The sequence below is a fragment of the Protopterus annectens genome, chromosome 4.part0, assembly GCF_019279795.1.
Source record: "Protopterus annectens isolate FY-2018-M chromosome 4.part0, PAN1.0, whole genome shotgun sequence".
Lineage (NCBI taxonomy): Eukaryota > Metazoa > Chordata > Ceratodontiformes > Protopteridae > Protopterus > Protopterus annectens.
In genome coordinates this window covers 626,921,308-626,942,456 of record NC_056733.1, presented here as the reverse complement: position 1 = coordinate 626,942,456, position 21,149 = coordinate 626,921,308, and the positions used below count along the sequence as shown (strand labels likewise).

The following is a 21,149-nucleotide window of genomic DNA, read 5'->3' as shown; positions in this document are numbered from 1 at the left end:
TCAGGCAATAAAGTAGAAAGGCTTGTTGCCATGTTTAAGGAGCCTATAACAAGGAAGTTAGCCAGAAATCCTGTAGAGGTACTAGAAATATTTTGGAAATTTTATGAAAATCTGTATAAAATGGATAAATATGGAAATAGAGAAAAGGTGCAAATGGAAATGTTTATGGATAAATTAAATATGCTAAGGTTAGAGACAAATGAGGCTCAATTACTATTGGTTAGGACTGGAGGAGATGAGATAAAAATGGTAATGTATAACCAATCTACATGAAGGTCCCCTAGAATGGAGGGTACTCCTGTGGAAGCTAGGAGGGGAAAAATGATAGATCTTGAAGGTTTTGTTTTACAGTATTTAAAAAAGATGAGAAGCAACAACATCCTGGAAGAAAGCAGTGGTGGCTGTAATACCTAAAGTGGGTAAAGACCCATCAGATCCTGTTTCTTGTACGACCATTTGAATTTCAAAAGAATGGCAAAAGTGATGCAAAAATTAATAGATGTGGGTCAGTGTGGTTTTGTGGAATGAGGCCGTTATTTGACAACATTAATAGAACAGTGATGATCCAGAGGGAAGCTGAAGATGAGAAAATACTATTGTTGGTGGGTCTTGATGCAAAGAAGGCATTCAAAAGGGTGAGCTGGTAATTTATGAGCAGGGCAATGGAAGTATTTTGATTCCCTGATAAAATTCTAGAGTTAATTAGGGGGATATGTTAGGAGTCAAAAGAAAAAAAAGTTCAAGTGGATTGTCTCCTCTCTTATAAGTTCTGTTTGAGCAGAGAAAACAGGCAGGGGTGTTTTGTTTCCCTTTTGTTGTTCGTGTTCTATTTAGAACCATTGGCAAAGAAAACAAGGGTCTCAGAAATTCAAGGATATAATAGGTATGGCACTCAACAAAAGCTGGCTTTATTTACAGATATTATTTTATACCTGATAAAACAGAAAAGGACGTTTCCGTGTTGTGGAACGTTTTGAGACAGTTTCAAGTCTTTTTGGGATACAAAATTAATGAAGATAGTTTACAGCTAAATCCTTTATTTTATGTATCCACATGTGAATTGGTTCAGCAATATATTTATTGGGACATGATAAAATTAAGTACTTAGTAGTATGGATTAAAAAGGATTCTGTTCTGGCAGCTAAGAATATTTGGGAAGAGACTAAACAAAAGATAAAAAATTGAGAAATATGGAAGATCTGTTTTATGGACATGGCTAGCAAGATACAAGCAGTCAAATTTTTTTTAGTCCCTTCAGACTTGTACACAAGTCAGGCATATTTTAAGCAACCAGAGGAGAAGTTGTGTATAGCTATTAAAAAAATTGAAAGATTTTATCTGTGAGAGGAAGACAGCACGAGTCAAATGGGATAAGCTGATCCTTCCAATAGAATATGGTGGTTTGGGATTACCTGATTTGAAGGGTTATTTTGGAGCTACACAGTTAAGGCTGATATAGCGCAAGCAGAAAGCTGTAATTCAAAGTGGAAAGGAATGATGAATCATGGGGGAACCTCCAGAAACAAGTTTGTGACTGGGATTTTGGATTCGGATCCTTAAGGAGAAAAACAGTAACAATATAGAATATTATATTCATAATGTAGCAGAAAGTGTTCTAAGGACTAAGCCGACATGGGAATGGAGAAAATAGATTCTGCCAATACGGATGACTGCAATCAGGGATACGGATAATAGGCAAGAAGGGGCTGGAATTTACTGGAGAAACTGACAAAGGAGCTAAGGTATTGGGAACAAATAACTGGAAAGGGAAAGATAATAGAATAGGAAGAGGGCAATAATTTACTTGGACTGCAGGGTAGAGATTGCCTTCCCTATCAAGGATTGATATTGGGGTATAGGCAACGAGAAATAAATATATGAATCCTAAGTGAGAGACCAGCACTGATAAGAGTTTTTAGTAGAATCTGGAACAGAAGCTGCTGTTAGAAAGGGATAATTAATTGAGCATATAAAATGTTGCACTATAAATATAAGAATCAGAGGAGGTTAGAAAGGATTGGGGAGAGAGATTGGATAAACAATTTGCAAATAATCAATGGGGGAGAGGGATATATGTATGACTCCACATATGCAACAAAGTGTATAAGATGCAAGATCTTTGCTTGGAAGTGTTTACATAGGTATATTTGTATCCCAAGTAGACTCCAAAACAAAAGAATTGTTCCTTGGGTAGATAGCAAATTGGAGGTATGATGGGGAAAAAAAGGTAATTGGGATCTTTTTCGGGAGTGTAATTATTTGGCAGACTTAAGTCATCTGCAAGGAATTTTAATCAGAAATACTGGGTAAGCAAATTGGTATGACTAAGGAAATTTGTTTTTTTAAGCTATAAGACAGAATTGGAATTGCATAGACACAGGTCTTGCTGAGTGATGATACTGCCTTTAAAGTTATCACTAGAACTGATGTAAAAAATTGTATAAGTTATGTGAACATGGTTGTGTATGAGCTGCAGCTTAATAATGACATAGATATTGATCTTTTTAACTATTTTACAGCATCTTGTCCTCTGATTCCACATCTATATGGGATCCCTAAGATTCATAAATCCCTGGAAAATCCACCCATGAGACCGATTGTCTCTGGAGGTGGTTGGGTTACTGAACCCATATCAGTTTATTTGCATAGGCAATTAGAAGTTTATTTACCTAAATGTAGTTCTATTCTAAAGGATACTTGTGATTTATTGTCAAAGCTACGGGTATGGTATAATAATGTAAAAACTGATTTAAATACCAAGAAATATTATTTAGTGACGCTTGATATCATGTCCCTTTTCACAGTTATCCCCAATGATGTGGGAATAGAACTACTTAGAGAATTTTTGTCTTCTCAGTCTAGTCCTGACCATAGGCTCATTAGCAATATCTGTTGCCTTATGGATGTAGTTCTGAGGAACAATGTGTTTATGTTTAATAATACCTTATTTCTTCAGTTAACAGGCGTAGCTATGGGCACATCCATAGCAAATACTTACGCTAATTTAGTGCTTTACCAATGGGAATGCAATTATTTGTTTAATGCACAAAATCTATTTCTTAGTAACATTAGTTTCTATCAGCGATTTGTAGACGATTGTCTACTAATATGGAATGGTACTTTGGATGATTTGAATATTTTCATTGATTATTTAAATTCTAGTACTAATTTTTGAAATTTAAAATGGATGTGTCTGACAGCAGCATATGTTTTTAGATGTCAAACTGCAATTGAATGATGGCATATTAAACACTAGTATTTATAGAAAGGATGTTAGTAATGGAAGATATACGCATCACAGTAGTATGCACGCGCCACATGTCTTTAAAGGTGTAGCAAAATCTCAATTTATTAGAGCAAGTAGACTAACTACTGATAATACTACATTTGTTTCACAACTTGATAATATGGTAGAGGACTTTTTTTCTAGTGGATATGATATGAATTTATTATCAAAGCTTAAATCTGATGTAATGGAAGCTAGGCAGACATCACTTATACCAACTTTTTTGGAAGATAGGTCAAGCCTCACAGATAGTCAGTATAATAACACCATTACTCAACATGAAATAAAGGTACGTCACAACTTTTAATGGTAGGTAAAGTTCAATTAGACAAATTATTAACAGGAACTGGCCCATTCTGATGGCATTGGATGAACTAAAAACTATATTGGGCACCAAGCCACATTTTACATATAAAAATATGAGGACGATTAAAAGTTTACTCTGTTATAAAGATTTTTATAGACCCTGTTATACACAATTGGCTGCTAAAACTGGTACTTTTCCATGTTTTAACTGTGTTGCCTGTGCTTACATCTTAGGGAATGGTAGTGATATTTTCACTCATCCTGCCAATGGACAAGTATTTAATTTTAAAATTACAGCTACTTGTAACACCACTTTTGTGGTTTATTTGGCTACCTGCATCTCATGCAGTTCATTTTACGTGGGAAAACAATACGTAAGCTTAAGGAATGTGTTATAGACCATAATTCTGAAATTAGGAGAAATTGTGACAATAATGCACTATGTAAACATATTAAAACTTGTGGTGAAACACATACATTTAAGTTTAGAGTGATTGATGCTCTATGTCCAAATGAAAGAAGTGGTGATGTCAACAACCGCCTTGAGCTCAAAGAATTTGAATGGATATTGAGATTAGCTGCTGACACTCATCCTGGTTTAAATAGCACTGTCCGTTTAAAACCTGTGTTAGTTAAGCTACGTAATATTGTAAAGTAAATATTTTATACTGTGTATCTACACATCTTTTAATATATTTATATGTATATGTCTTTAATTTTTAATTTGTTTTCTGTCACATGATTTCATTTGGCTGCTGGTCATGTGATTTTAGACCTGTATTTAAGCTTCTAGAGTTTAGTGTTTGAATGTATTAGTATTGAAGAAGGGTTACGCCCGAAAGCTCTGCTTTTTATTAAACTGGTTTTCTCTGCAAGTTTTCTCTCTTGCTGAGTCTACCTATGGTGGCAGCCCAAAATCGGTTACTAGAAAATATAAATCAAAGTCTAAACCAACTATACTAGAAGGAGTAACTATAGTAATGGAGATAAAACAACTGGAAGTAGGATCTTTAGGGATAGGCAAGAACAAATTACATAGGAAAAATGGTAATTATGGGAACAGCAAATGCGAAATAACATTTTGGATTAGGAAGGTGGGTTAAAACTGATCTTAAAACTCAAATCACCCCCTACCATAACCTTAAAACTATCCGATCCTCTAACAAAATGTTTGCTTTTACCTTCAAAGCAAACAACACAGCTGGGGAAGCTCTGTTTATGAACTCAGTTGGTAAATTCTGGAACTCTCTTCCTACAGAACTAACCTTACAACCCTCTCCAACCCAATTTAAAAAGAACCTTACTCAATACTTAACTTTGCGATGTCTCTGTCCTTGCTCTACACTTGACTAATTCCCCACACTCTACTACTGTGCACCCAACTAGGGTCTCTTAACAGAGTCTCTGAATCCTTCCTATATTACTATGTACTAACATGTGCTTAAGTGAAATGTAGATTGCATTATATGTAACCTACAAAGAAACACAAATATATATGAACCTCTTGAAAGTTGGGCTGGGAACTTGGAAAATGACCTACAAATATATTGTATAACCTCTATCTTGATTTATTCTTATAGTGGAATGGTTTCATTATGTAAATATTTAAAAATTTCTCTGGATTATATTTCTCTATTGTATTTTGCAGTGTATTATGTTGTCTGTCTTATGTCTACTGTATGGAGCTTTTCTCCCTGGGCCTCCGCTGAAAATGGACAAATATCCAGTCGGACCTTTCCAGTTAACAAATGTAAAATAAATAAATAAATAAAATAAAAGATGCCAGGATTTGAATGAGCTATGCATTGTCTGACTGATAATGACTGGGTCGATTATAAGTGATGTGTAATGTTTGCAACTAAAAATGTCAACATGGTTTGTTTTCATTTATATAAATGTATGATTGCTTATGTCATTAGTGCTAATTTAATAAGGATGTCTTTTATTTAAAAAAATAAAAATAGCCTGTTGACCTCCGAGAGGTTATTTTTAAGGCAAACTGCAAGGCCCCAGGCTACAGAAATCCTTACTGCCCCCAGAGAAAATGGAAAGCAATCAGACTCATTTCCTTTAGCATGCAGGTCAGAAGCATAGAACAGCAAGAAGAGTACCTTATGGTACCTTATGGTGCTAGATACATAGAATCCATTATCTGGATGATATCTCAAGACTATATATGCAAAAGCATCAGTGGTACTTAAGATTTACTTAGACTCACCATTCAGTCAGTAGAAGAAATTATTCCACCCCTCTATGGCCAAACAACTGGAATAGCAGGCCACACAGAACTGTTTGAACATAGGTTTCTGTCTCTCTTAGGAATGTTCCAATCACACTATTAAGACAGATGCTTTGGAAATGGCTTGTGAAGTCTTCAAAAAGGACCTGAAATTACAGAGTGTATGGGATGTTTCCCAAAGGGGCAAAAAACATACATGTGAAAGAAAGGTTGACCTTGATTCAGGTCCACAAAGTCTTCAGCCAAATGTGGAGAGACAGTACCTTGCAAAAGGTGACAGACAATGCTACAATGACGATGTCAACAAACCAGAGGAGACAAGGTCTTGTATTTTTAATAAACTAATTTCAACTTATAGTATAGCCGTAGAATACAAACATACAAGATAAAATTGAGGAATATAGTTTTATAACAATTTAACACTAAAGTCGACTCATCTAAAAAAAAAATATGAAATTGTAACTAAAATTGTAAATGTATATCAAGACCAAAATGTCGTTAGTTAATAAATACATCTTAATAATAGTTAAGATTGGCAAATCATAAAAACATTCAAAAGAATCCGCATGTACTGAACAAGTTCTATATCTCTGATCCTACATCTAGTGTAGTGAACATGTAAAATATTAATACATGAGAACACATTTGATGTCCTTAGTGCATTATAAACTCCCACTTGAATTGCAACCTTCTAAAAAATATACAGTCAGATTAGATAAAAACATTTTAGACTGGGGAAATTGCATGATTGTTTGAAATCATGTATATGAAAATTATTTCACAATTATTCCTGTCCATTATGTCTGGTATGTGGCAGGGGGGGCCCATCCAGTGAATCTGTTAATAAACTTTACGAAATGATCATTCCGATTGTTGGTATAATTTTTTCCAGTATTTAAAAATAAAGATGATGAGTGAAAAGCAGACCATTTTAATCCATTTATAATGTGGCTGGGTCCCATAAGTATTAGGTTGGGTGGACCAAAATAGTCTAAAAGAAGAAGTTTATACTAGGTGTAAGTCCTAGTAGCACATTGGCGATCTTCAGTAATGGTTAGCCATGTATCTTTTTATAACAGAATAAAGTCAAATCATACAAAGGTTGTCCGGAGATGTGAGATTAGTGCCAACAGTTGTCGGTGATCTTAATCCTGTTTTATAATAATCTGCTGAGTTGATGATTCCTTGGATGTAGTAATCCGAACATCGTGAATTGGTGTATGGTAGGAATGTTGGCCTTAACTGTGTGCCGTGTATATTGCGAAGTCCTGTGTGTGTGTATGGGGAAACAGCCTATTTATCTTTGCATGTTTATTTGAGATTTCTGTGATAATATCATTGTGTGGAGAGTTAATGTAATTTATAAAACTGGTTAACTTTTAAATGTCCCAATGTAGTTATGAAATGTTCATTTTAACTCTTATAATTAATCTAATACATTCATTCTGTTTAGCCCATTGATCTATGTTCTGTTTAAAGACAATATGTTGCATTTGTAGATATTGCCACTATAAGAGCTTTGTGTTCATGAAGTTGGAAAAATAGAGTTGTTAAATCTATGATCTTGTGATTGTCTATGTTCCATAAATCTGTAAAGAAAATAAACCCTGCTTTGGCCCAGTTACCTCAATATCTTTATTCTGCTTCCATTAAAAGTTTTAGGTTCCATATCTGATCCATAGGATCCCTTTAAGTATTTGCTTTTTCCATTCAAAAGTTTAATTTATCACCCGTGTTTTCCAAACTCAGATCCGAAATTTTGTTTTCTTTTGGGAATGAGCTAAGATACTATGTCTTCCATAATGACAATTTCTTTCAGTAGCCAGTAGTAGTATTTCTGAAGGTAAGGTAGGCCTACTCCATCTAATTGTTTAGGCAACAAAAGCTTCTTGCTGCTTATTCATGGGGTGTGTTTTGTCCCTCAGAAAACTAAGCATTTAATGACTGGAATTTTCTTATATATTTGGTTTTATAAAGAGATCTCATAATGAAAATAATTTTGGCAAAATAAACATTTTGATCATTTTTCTTTTTATTAGGAAAGGAGGAAGGATTTACATGTTAATTTGTTGCATATGTGAAGGTATGATGGTTACAGGTGGCTTCCGGAATTGTAGAGGGTTCAAAGGCTAATTTTATGCCCAACTATGTACACTCCATTACTAAGTTCCATTGTTCTTTATCTGCTACAGAATAGAGGCTAATCTTGGAAACCTATGAAAGCAGGTGTAGTAGATTTTTGGAGGTTGATTTCCAATCCTGTTACGGTTTCAAAGTCCTTGAAGGTTGATATTATTTTGTTATAGCTTATTTGGGGTTGGGTATCCCAAACCACACATTTGTCAGCAAACCAGGATGAGACTGGGCATTTGACATTGGATATTTATCTGAAATTGTTTACATTTTTGATTTAGATATTTGGTATATACTTTTATGACTAGTTTAAAATGTAGAGGAGACGGTGGGCAGCCCTGTCTCAAGCCCCCATGTTTTAGAAGTGCAACTATTGATAATATGCCATTAGTATAGACACACTGTGGGGTTATTAAAAAGTAATTTACATTTGGAGATTAAATGAATTTGGGAGTTGTAAGTGTACTAGTAATTTGCAAATAAAGTCCCGTCCCAAGATAGGGAATTGAAAGCTTGGATAAGGAACTGAATGTTCAAGTCCACATTATTGGCAACTGTGTTAGCATTTTGTTGCCAATGCTGCCTTTGCATATTTAACCATATTGTGATAAGGTCTGGACTGCCTGTTGTCTGCTTTATGAACATTTTTGGCATAAAGATGTGATATTAGCAATGTTTAACACTCTATTAGGAATGATTTTTGCAAAGATTTTAATTTTTAATTGTTGTAATGAAATGGGTGTTTAGCTTCTGGGAGGTTTTGGAAACATTAGTATTTTGCAGCTAGGGATTTTTGGGGACTTTATAATGAATGCAAGCTACTCAGTAAAGACTCTTAAGGGGTTTTATAAGTAAATGTGTGCTTTATAGAAGTTGGGGTGAAAACATCTTAAACCCAGTGCTTTCCCTGAGGGTAATATGGCTGCAGAGACTTCAGCCTCTTGTTTTGGTATAACGTGTGTATCTCTTTTAAGGGCAGTTGTTTAATATTTAAGGTTGTTAGCAAATCTGAGGTTGCAGATATATTTTTAATATATGTTTTATTAGTAGGTCTATAATAGACCTGAATTAAGATATTATTAATGTCCTCATGATTTGAGGTCAATACCTTGTTTTCATTTACTAAAGTTGCAATGTACATTTCTTTCTTTCTTTTTCTTTCACTCTTTTAGCAGTGAGTTTTTGCAAAGTGAAATCTTGGGCACAGTAGAATGTCTTGTATCTTTCCCAGGATTCTTTAATCTTATGATGGTGAAGATTTCTTAGTAGTGTCTTTTTGTAAAAATTTCTAATACCTAAATGTAGATCTTTCAACCCTTTTTTTGTGACCAGTTTCCAGTTTTCACATTGTGCAGAAAACGATCACGTTCACTTTGTCTTTTGTATTTTGTTTTCCCTTGCTAAGGATGCTGTGAAATCAATTTGAATCATCCCCATTGAGCCAGTGTAGGACTTCTGGCTGAATTATCTTATGTTTAAGTTTTTTTGGTTGTAGTGCATGGATTTTAAGAATGAAGGGATTTATTTTCCAGGATGGAATTGCAAGGTGGTTATTTATTTTTTTTAAATTAAGGTCATCTTGACAATATAGTGAACAGACTATGGGTAAGGGGTGAGCTCTATAGTGGTTCGTGAAACAGGGAAGTTGAAATTAATGTAAAATAATTTCTGCTAGCTGTACCTTCTGAAGATGCAGTAAATGTATACTCTAGGTCCTTGGGATAGAATTTTCTCCAACAATCTATAAGGTGTAGCTCATCAACCATTGTTTTAATATAGAGGACCTAAGTTGTATAGCTAGACCTACTGATGTTTTTTTATTAAGGGATTTAATACTTATTAAAATCTCTCCTCGGTTATAATATGGTACACTCTGTGTTTTGTTCATTAATATGGCTTTAAAGACTTGTGCCTGTTGAGTTGTCATCTGTGTTAGGCCCATAGAACTTTCCTACTAATAATTTAAAAGAACAGGCTTTAATAGTTTAAATTCCCCATATGCCTTATTTGCCAAGAACTCTGAAATCTTGGTTCATCTTGGTGTATTGTGAATTGGTTGTTTTTGAAGGAAAAAGGGGACAGGGTATTGAACAGTTTGCAGGTCTGGCTTAACTCCCTGGGATCTGCGCTTTCAATAACAGTCTGTGAAGGTAGTCTACACACCTTTGCAGAAAGATATTGTGGCGGATCATTTAAGCTGGTCATAGGCAGACTAACACAAGTGGATACTGGATCTCTTCCATCAGTTGGTGCACAAGGGGAGAATGTTTCTGGTTGACCTGTTTATAACTTTGTGCAACAAGCAACTGTGACACTACTGCTCAAGAGTTTATTACAAAGAAGCCTGGGAGGCAGATGCCTTCTCCATAGACTGTAGAGGTCCATTTCTGTATTTCTCCTCTTTAATTCTGCTGACCTGCAGTATGAATGCGTAAATGAGGAAAGAGAAGTCTAAGATGCTCTTGAGAGCACCCTTTTGTTAATGCAGCACTGGTCCTCCCCACATAGAAACATCCAGGAGGAAATATCAGGTGCTATCAACAATGATGGACCCTCTAAAACAGGGTAACTGTCATACACCCAAGTCTGACACTACAACTCACTCTATGGATGATCTCATCTTGATGCCTTTTAGTCACCAGTACTGTTCAGTATTATTATGGAAGCAAGAAAGCCAGCCACAGGGTAATCTGTATCCAAACTGAAATATTTCTAGACTTTTGAGCAACAGGGCAGGATCTGAGAAACATAGTGGTGCCCCTGATACTTGTAAGCTGTATGGTTCAGGCTTGAGTTGCACATCTGTTAAAAGTCCACTTCTTCTCTGCCATTTCAGCCTGTTTACCATTGGATATGCTCTTAACCATGTTGAGACCAGTGAAAACAGTCTTATAAGGAGTTCTTTGAGACCAATAAGGAAAAGGGCTGCTACTCCCCAGGACCTAAATTAATTTCCTAGAAATTTTAAGCAAGATCCATTTGAGCCAGTAGCCTCTACACCTGTTAATTACTTAAAAGTGAAAAACTGTTGTGTTCATGGCTATCACTTCATCTAGAAGTGTCTGAATTTCAAACTATCTTGTGCATGCCTAATTTTTCATAAGGATAGGATGAGCCTGAGAACCTGTCCTCTTCCATGCCAAAGTACTGACAGAATCCTCCCTCATTCGGATTTAACAGCTTTCTGCTTTCTTCCCAAAACCTCAAGCTAAAAATCTTGCATGCACAGAACCAGGGACTTTAGGAAAACTAACCATTTATTTCTTTTGATAAAGTAAAGGGTAAGCCTATGTCCAAATGCACTGTCTCGGTGAATTCAGGTTTGTTAAGCATCTCAAGGTAAAAAGTTAGTAGGCTCAGTCAAAGGCTCATAGTTCCAGGGACACTTCCACTACTATGGTCTTCCTAAAGGAAGTTAATACTCCAGCCATTCTGGAAGCAGACACCTGGACATTGGTTAACATCTTCACAACCTATTACAGGCCTAGAGCTATGGTGGGCTTTGTTATAGCTGTCTTGTAGGACAGACAACAGTGCTGAAACCAACATATCTGTCTAAAGCTGTGAGAATTGTCCCAGTAGTGAGAACTACAGCAGTATTGATTCTGATGAAACATTTAGTCCAGATATGTAGGAACATAACCCAATAGTAAATACATTTGCAGTACTTACTCTCCCACCATCCCTTTCCTTTATAGGCATCTTAGTTTGGGGTGGGATACCCAAAATATTTTATCCTTCCTTCACCCTTTTCTATAAGAGAGTTTGTTTAGACAGGTGTAGGTAATGGTTGGGGAAACCTCATTACTCCTCCACCCCTTCTTTCCTTTATTTGCTTTGCCCCAAGTTGTCTATATATATCTATGTACCCCTCTAACCGCTTGTGTATGTCATCCCTTTGGCTTTAAATTCATTCTAGAGGGTCTATCCTCAGTCTGTGGGGCAAGAAATCACTTTAAGATAGCCTAGGCAAATCCCTGCTTTATACTGTAAGGTACTGATGTACTATGGTCTAGGTGTATTCCATGATGAGGTAAGATTGTAAGTTCCAGAAGTTTGGATATTGGTAAAGTCCTAATAGCAAGAATGCTGCACCAGTGGTCTCCGCAAACCTCTACTATCACAGTAATTTTTTACACAAATGATCTTTTTTAGTGCCTAGAACATTTGCCAGGTTCATTTCAGAGCTGCTGACCCTAGTTTGCAGACAACCGTAATTGTGTCTCCTTTAGACAAATACACGTATGTGTTTTCCTCTGAAGGAATTTTGAACTGTTTGACATTAGTTTATTATCTATGTTCTTTCTGAAGAAGATTCCAAGGCCCATATATGTGCATTCATCTTGGATTTTACTTAAATATGTGAGTTAGGGAAGGTAATGTCACTTTTGTCCCCTTCACCATAGGGACTGATTGACAGTTACCATAACAGTATACCCAAATGGGTTTGCCAACACAGTCTAGGGTCACTTCTAAGTCTAAGTGCCCATTGTGGGTATTTGCGCCACAGTCATTTTGTCATTGGTGCATAGCTTTTATTATGCACTGTTATTTAGACATCTCTTCCGTTGTTCCCCTTTCTTTTTGCTAGTTATGTGCAGCCTTCTGAGTTTTTACTTCTTGGTTTCTCTGACTCTTTCTACTCTTGGGATGTGTTGTATAATGCTTGCAGTAAAACGTTACAGATATGGGAGTAGTCACTATATCATTTGATCTTGGAAAGGGCTTTTTGCAGCTCTGTTTACGCCTCTTGTCTTTCCATCTTGCATAGTTGTCGGATACTTCCTCAATCTGCTTCTGCTTTTCTCCCCACTTCAGTTATTGCAGGTCTTCATTGCTAGTGTTTTTTTTTCTTTCAGATGGTTCCCTTCTAAGCTCTGTAAGAGTCTAACCTAAAATGTTGTGATGATTATATGGGGAAAAATTGTGCCAAAAATGGGAGTGAGAGAAATTTAAAGATTTCATGACAGAGATCTTAGGAAGGAGATCCTAGCTGTTGCCCATTGTATAAGGCCCTGTCCGATACAAAGAATATGGTGAGAACTTCATTCTTTAATTCCTCCACCTAGTCTTACATGTACGGCTAAAACGCATGTCATTTCTTATACTCTTCTTTCTTTCACTCTTGGCATTTTGTGGGTGGCTGGATGAGGGATGCACAAAAACAAGCCAATTACTGTACTTCTGCCTAGCATCATTGCCACCTGCACTGGGAATAATGGCCCATATGGGTATGCTTTGGTGGAAGAAATAGACAAGAAAAATTTAGAGAAGGGAGTTCAACCTCTATCTCAGCTTTTCCTTATTTATGAATTATGCCTTGATAGGCTTATGAATGCATGTGGTGTGTGTAAAGGAGTACATTAGCACAGCCCCTATTAGAAACAAACATCTTATTTTCTCCCAGGGATGGGAGAGTAACCCATGTGCTGCTGCATCCCGCTTATTCGCCCCAGCCAGCCTTCTGGAATCCCATTGGCTGTTGCATCCCACTTATCCCCCCCCCCCCAAGCTAGCTCCTGGAATTCGGCAATCATGGGTTCATTATACCATGATGTATGGGGAAAAACCTCTTGTAGTATTGGGCTGGCTTCACCAAGGTTAACATCTCTGCTGTGGTGACATTACAGGGTTTGGGCTTCAGTATAAGTGCCTTTGTCATCAGTGGGTTTCAACACTGGAATTATACTGCTCGTTGAAAGGGATATTGCTTTTGCGTAATACTACTTCCATCCAAATATTTCATTAAGGGATGTTGCCTTTACTATTTTGGTGGTCTGCCTGTAGTGCACTGCTAATCTTACCTCGGGATATTGCATTCAGTGTTGGATCACCTGTACTATAAAACTCATACTGTGTATGTATATTGCCTGCAGTTGTACTATGCACTGTAAGCCAAATCTTTTGTTGGGGAACTAATATGTTTTGCATCCAGTTTTGTGAATGGTGCTTACCTTTCTGATTAAAGATCATATAGTGACACTCCCACTGGATATGTCTGAACACCATGAAGATGTGGTGCTGATGAGGAACGAGCCATACTGTCAGCTTCCTCGAATTGGTAGAGAGTCTGTCTTATATTTGTAAGTGTAACGGATTCAGAAATAAGAGAGGGAGTGTCATGGCATTTGCAGGGTCTTTCACATTTAGCTTTTTAATATTGAATTGTAGGATGTACAATGGTGTACTGATATCTAGGGAGTTTATTATGAAACTTGATACAGTTGAAAAGGGATTTGTAGCATATAGTGGAAATATTTTCTTTATGGATTAAATTGGTCAATGATTTCTACAGTGAGGTTGTAGTGATGCTTAAAACAATATGGTTCGTTACAATTGTGGGATACATCCCTAGTTGAATGATAGCACTGAGGAAGTGCCAAGTATTTGTTCCACAATGACATTGTTGTGTGCTGATTATAACCACAGACAGTGATGTTATTTTATATGCACCCCTGAAAGATGACAATGATGCACATTCTTTACTTTTAGCTCCTGGATGATGTGCCTTTTCTATTTAGTGTTATTTGGTTTAGTACAATCTGTTCTAAGATGCTACTATCAAGCATGGTAAGCTGCCAGTCATTCCATGGTTCCAGGGTTGCACTGGGTAATTGGCTGCTAACTATTTTACTTCGGCATTGTAAGGACAATGGGCTGCTGGCCATTTCATAGGTCTAACTTGATATAGGGAATGGGCTGCTAGCCATTCCCCCTCATTCCAGCTTGGTATTGGGAATGTACTACCACTCCTCTGTGGCTTCTCTGTCCTGGTTCCAGGATTATACTTGGTATATCATTGATGTGCCTTACTTATCCACATTTGCTGTAGAGTGTCCTGAATCCCAGAATGACACTGAGAATTGCTGCAGTAAATTCTTGGCTCTAGGATGCCTTTGTTTTATAGTGTTATGCATGTGAAGCTGAAGCATTGAGAACAGAAACTGGTTGTATTGATAAATATTTTACCCAGGGTAGTGGGACTGTTGATTGGGATACTGTACAACACTGGACACTATAGGTTGACGGAATTTCTCATGGTAGAAGATGAATGGACTGCTATTATACTTGAACATAACATGTGGTCAGGGTACTGGCTTAAGATCAGTGGGACAGTTTGAAATTGACAAATAAGTGAATGTATGTGCAGGGTAAATGACCTCAAAAATTGATATTTTTGTTTTTTGCTAGAAATTCAGTCTTGATCAAAATGTTTTCTTTCCTTTTCCTTAGATTCAAACACGGTTTCTGATTTAAAAAAGTTGCAGCCCACTGCTGATGACTTTGAAATAAGAGGAGTTGTTGGTCGTGGACATTTTGCTGAAGTTAAGGTGGTTAGTGAAAAATCAACTGGTGATATATACGCCATGAAGGTGATGGAAAAGCAGTCAGTGCTGGCACAAGCCAATGTAAGGCAACACATTTTTGTTTGACTTGAAAAGCTCGATACCTTTTGTTCCTTAGAATTCAAACTAGGACCAATGGGTTCATATTTTGCATTTCATAAGCACAGCTGCTCCGTGGATAACCTTGAATAAGTCACTTTTTGTGAATTCTCATCTTGTTTTAAACCTAATTTCATGTGTCTCACTGTTTTGACTTTGGCTATTTTCAGCTTAATCATATATTGTTGTGGGTGCACTTTTAGTAGTCTTATTTTTTTAAACACCTTTATTGAATTATTGCTTGTGACATAGGCACATTTACATTTATATAAAAGTAATCAAACTGTATTAAGTTCACATTTACAGTGTACTTCACATATATTGCTATATATTGTATCACCTAAGTAATGTTGCATAAATTATTCAATTCCTGCCCTTTTTTAAACAAGAAACAAGACAGTAATACATTTATATAAAAGAAAACAAACCACACTGACACAATCCTAATTGCAAGCATTTTACAACACAAACCATACTGACACACTCCCAGTTGCAAACATTATTCATCACTTGTAATCTACCCAATCATTTTCAGTCAAACATTACAAAGTTCATTTAAGTCCTGCCCTCTCTTAAATCTCATTCCTCCCCTGTATATATTGTTTCCACAGTTCCCATTTTTACTATGTAGTTTGCTCCTACCCATTTCTAAAGATTTCAGTTCCAGTTTTATCTCTCTTACTAATTCACTACTACTAGTGTAGTTGGCTTTGATTTGATTTCCATTTTGTAGTAATTGCTTTTTTTTTGGCAGCCACCATAATTATACACAGCAGGGCCTTACCATGTCTAGGTAATTCCAATTCTGTATCAAAGCTCAGAAAAATCATCTCCCTTGTCACACTAAGATGTCCACCCATCTTCTCCTACAGTGCATCCTGCAGGGAATGGTTACAGTCAACCAACTCACCATACTCCCAGAAAATATGTTCTAATTACCTCGTTCTTCCCCATCACACCTCCAACATTTGTTGTCTATTTGAGGAAAATATTTTCTGGAGTCTTCTTTGGGTATAAAAATATCTGTATAAACATTTCCAAGCAAAAATCCTAAATCTTTTAGATTTTATTCTCTATTTGGGCGACATACATATATCCTCCCATTGTTTCTTAGTGAATTGCTTATCCAATCTCTCTTCCCAATCCTTTCTAACCTCTGATTGATTCTTACAGTTATCATGCAATATTTTATATGCTCTAATTATTCCTTTTTTTAATGGCTGCTTCTGTTCTATATTCTACTAAAAACTCTACGAGTGTTGGTCTTTCGTTTTAGGACTCCCCTATTTCTTTCTCTTTGTCTATACTTTGGCTTCCCTATTAAGGATTTTTATCAATCTCTAACCTGCAGTCCAAATAAATTCTTGGCATCTTTCCATTCTGTCGCCTTCCTTCTCTAGTTATTTGATGCCAGCACCTTGGTTCCTTTGCCAGTTTACTCTAATAAATTCCAGCTCCCTCTTGCCTGTTGTCTGTATCCCTAATTGCAGTTATCCCTATTGGCATAATTTCCTTTCTCCATTCCTATGTTGGCTTAGTTCTTAAAATACTTTCTCCTACTTTATAGATACATAATTCTCTATGATTGTTGGTATTCTCCTTAAAGGCATGCATCCAAAAATCCTAGTCTCTCCTTTTTTCTTGAGCTTCCACCCTATTTCTTCATCATCTCTTTCCACGGATAATAGTTTTCTGCTCATGCTATGTATAGGAGCCTTACCTATGTAGCTCTAAAATATTCCTTCAAAATCAGGTAATACCAATCCGCCCTGTTCTGGAAGAATCTGCTTATCCCACTTGACTCTTGCTATCTTCCCTTCCCAAATAATGTCCTTCAGCTCTTTAGTAATCGCTATCCACAACTTTTACTTTGGTTGCTAAAAATATGCCTGACTTGCGTATAAGACTAACTGTGCTAAAACATTTTAACTGCTTGTATCTTCCTATCCATAATCATACAACAAAGCTTCCATTTTCTCAGTTTTTCTATTGTCTTTTGTTTAGGCTCTTCCCACATATCCTTAGCTGCTACACCAGAATCATTATCATGTCCCCATAAATGTGGGTGTTGCTGAACCAATTCATGTGTGGGTGCATAATTTACCACTATTGCCTTTGTTTTTAGCTTCATTAATTTTGTATCCTGAAAAGATTTGAAACTGTCTCAAAATGTTCCACAACACTGTAATGTCTTTCTCTGGTTTTGTCAGGTATAAAATAATATTTGCAAATAGAGCCAATGTTTCTTGACTACCATACAAATTATATCCTTGAATTTCTGAGTCCCTTATTTTCTTGACCAGTGGTTCTAAATATAATGCAAATAACAAAGGGGAAAGAGGACACCCCTGCCTGGTTCCTCTGCTCAAACAAAAATTATCAGAGATGACCCTGCTTACTTTAATTTTCACCTCTGATCCCTCATATATCCTCCTAATCAACCTTATTTTTCCAGGAAATGCAAATACTTCCATTGCCCTGCTCATAAAGTCCCAGCTTACTCTGTCAAATGTTTTCCCTTCATCAAGACCCACCAACACAAATGGTATTTTCTTACGTTCTGCTACCCTCTGGATCATCCGAATTCTGTTAATGTTGTCAAATGTTTGCCTCCCCTCCACAAAACCACATTGAATCAATTTTGGCATGTTTACCATTCTTTTAGCCATTATAGACTTGAACACTTCATAATCATGGTTTAGAATTGAAATGGATCTGTAAGAAGCTGCTCCTGATCGATCTTTACCCTCTTTAGGTATTACAGCTACCACTGCTTTCTTCCAGGATGTTGGTACTTCTCCTCTTAAAATACTGTTAAACAAAGCCTTCCAGAGCTTTCAGTTTTTTTCCCTCTTAGCTGCCAAGCTTGCACAGGAATACCATCTATTCCTGGGGATTTTCCTGTAGATTGGTTATACATCACAGTTTTTATCTCATCTCCTCCTATCATAACTGTCATTAATTGAGCCTTATTTATCTCTAACATTGGCATATTTAATTCTTCCATAAATATTTCCATTTATATATTTTCTTGATTTCCATATTTCTATGCTTTATGCAGACTTAACAGAATTTCCAAAATATTTCTAATACCTGTACATGATCTCTTGTTACCTTCTTTGTTATAGGCTTCATATGCTTGGCGATAGCTCTTTCTACTTTCTGTTGCCTGAGTTGTACTAAACGTTTTTGTGCTCTAGGGTTATTATCATAAAACAGTTGTCTTTCTAAACTCATGTATATTATCAAGATGTTCATCCTGTTTCACTGTTGCAGTCCTAACTAATGGATTATCCGGTTCCCGGTAGCCCTTGGTCAGCCAGAATACCAAAGGTAAGTAAAAATGACATTGGTTGCCGTCGGTTGTAAAGGACGTCAGGGTGTCCAATACAAAAGGGGGCAGCCGATGTCACTTCCTCAGTCTTACTTGCTGCGGAGCCCGAAGCAGAAGCTTTTCATGCACGAGTGCCAGTCGGCAATTTACCTTTGTTGGTTTCCGACTACAAGAGCTGATGTCTACTACAGCTAAGTAACCCTGTTGGGGATCCTCTTTTCTTGCCTTAACGAATGCCAGAAAAAGTTAATAATTGACTTAACTGTGGAAAGCAGATTCCCCATAGAGATTTTCATTCCTATTGCATTATTTGTTTAGGCCTTGACCACAACGTTCCCAATTGTGATCTCTGTGCCTCCTTTAATCCGCATACTATTCGTCTTTAGGCAAAGATTTTGGCTAGGCGTTTAGGAGTTTGGCCTAAATTAATTGGTATGGTGTCCGATGGTCTTCAGGCTTCGGATATTCTGAAGAAACGCAAGGATAGGGACCGCGACAGGTCTCAGAAAGCTAAGTCTTCGGATGATGTTAAGTTGGTCATCAGTCAGGTGATAGCCAGTAGGACGCCTTTGCAGTCCCTGCAGTCCGCAGATGTACAACCGCAGTCCTTGATTGAGTCAGAGTCCCTTAAGCCTTCGGCCTCCATTTTGCCTTCCAACCTGTTGCCAGTCGCCTCTTCTGCTGGAGCTGGAACAGCTAAGCTGACTCTGGTGTCAGAGGCCTCCGTTTTGCATTCTGACAGCAAACGTCTTCCTTTGACTTCGGCTGCAACTTCGGCAGTTGCCAGGTCTCCCGAGTCCTTCAGGCTTGCAGGTAAATCTTCAATTCGTAAGCCTGTGAAAAGGCAGGCTCCAGTTTCTTCTCGTTCCCTTCAATCCCAAATGGTTAAAATGGCTAATGACTTGTTGACTCTTATTAGGGGTTCTCAGCCTCCTCCTCCTAAAAGGAGTAGGGATGTTTCTCCTGAGGTTTTGTCCTGCTCAGGTTCTGATTCTTCCAGCATTTCTGCTGATGAAGAGTAATTTTCTCAGGCTTTTTCTCCTTTTGAGGATTCAGATGCAGAGGAGTCCATTCCTTCAGCCTCTCCTTTAGAAGATTTCTCTTTTGGTGATGCTTTAAATTCCCTCAGGGAACATTTTAAATGGGAAAGTCAGGATTATCCCCAATCTAAGAAATGGATTAGGGACTTTCTGGATTTGCCTCCGCATAAGCCTCTTGGTATTCCTCCTGTGTTGGAAGTTGTTGATGTTTTTCTGGAAAATTCCTTGACTCCAAATTCGGTTCCTCCTGCTCCCAGGAAACCTGACAGGTGCTACAGGGTCTTTGATTCACAAAGGAGGTAATGCCACTGTTACCAGGAATCCTGTTCCCTCTGACAGGGAATCTAGGAAGCTAGATAGGTGGGGCAAGAAAGTTTATTCCTCTGCCACCCTAGCTATTAGGAATACCAATTGTCTTTTTCATATGCTGAAGTACAAGCAGCACACCTTGGAGGCTATTAAGTCTAGATAGCAAGTGTGTACCTCTTTTGGCAGAGTGTAAAGACATGCAGGATTTACCGAATTCCTCCAGTCTGGTCAATGAGCATTCTTTGCATTGTGGTTTTGACATCCTTGAAGCCTCCAGCAGGGCTATGGCTACTGGATCTGTTATTAGAAGGCATGCTTGGCTCATAGAACAGCCTCTTCCAGAACCTGTCAAGGCTATGGATGCACCTTTGCATAAAGACAGTCTTTTTGGCAGCAAAGCAGAGGAGGTACTTAAGAAGATGGAGGATAAGGCCAAGTCCATGCAAACTGTTAAGTATGTTTTACAAGTGCAACCTCCTCGCTTTAGCAGGAATTACCCTTCCAAGAGTTGGACCTTTCCTGATACCAGCAGACAGAACCGTTCCAGGACTAGAGGTTACAAATCTTCTAGGGGACAGGCGGCTACCCCTCAAAGGTCTAGGCGTTGGCAGGCTTCCATTTCTAAGGGGGGAAGCTCCAAGCCTGCATCTCAGTCAAAACACTCTCAATGACTTTTTACAACTTTTGCCTGTTCTTGCTTGCCTGGAGAGTCCTTTAGGAGGAAGGTTGGCCCTTTTTGCAGATGTCTGAGCCATTATCACAGACGACAAATGGGTGCTCAGAATGGTGTCCCTAGGGCACAAGTTTTCTTTCCGCACCTTTCTAGCTCCCATGGGATTCCCAGACGTTCCTCCAAAGCAAAGGGCAGAAGTAGAAAAACAAATTTTGTCTTTGTCTCATCTGGGAGAAATAGAATCAGTCCCTGCTCAGCAGGTAGGCCAGGGACTTTTATTCCAGGCTTTTCCTAGTTCTAAAAAAAAGAAGGCACTTGGTGTCCTATCCTAGATGTTTCCATTCTGAACTCTTTCCTAGTAATTCTAAAGTCCACAATGCTCAC

The 21,149-nt window shown here is 37.5% G+C and overlaps 1 protein-coding gene across 1 annotated transcript in view; it reads left to right on the top strand.

Annotated features, from left to right (window-relative positions):
• CIT (citron rho-interacting serine/threonine kinase) overlaps positions 1-21,149 on the top strand; it is a 3,433,971-nt gene that overhangs the window by 100,154 nt on the left and 3,312,668 nt on the right. The window contains exon 4 of the mRNA XM_044069760.1: positions 15,198-15,373. Within this exon, the coding sequence (XP_043925695.1) occupies positions 15,198-15,373 (176 nt within the window). The remainder of the gene's footprint in view (positions 1-15,197; positions 15,374-21,149) is intronic.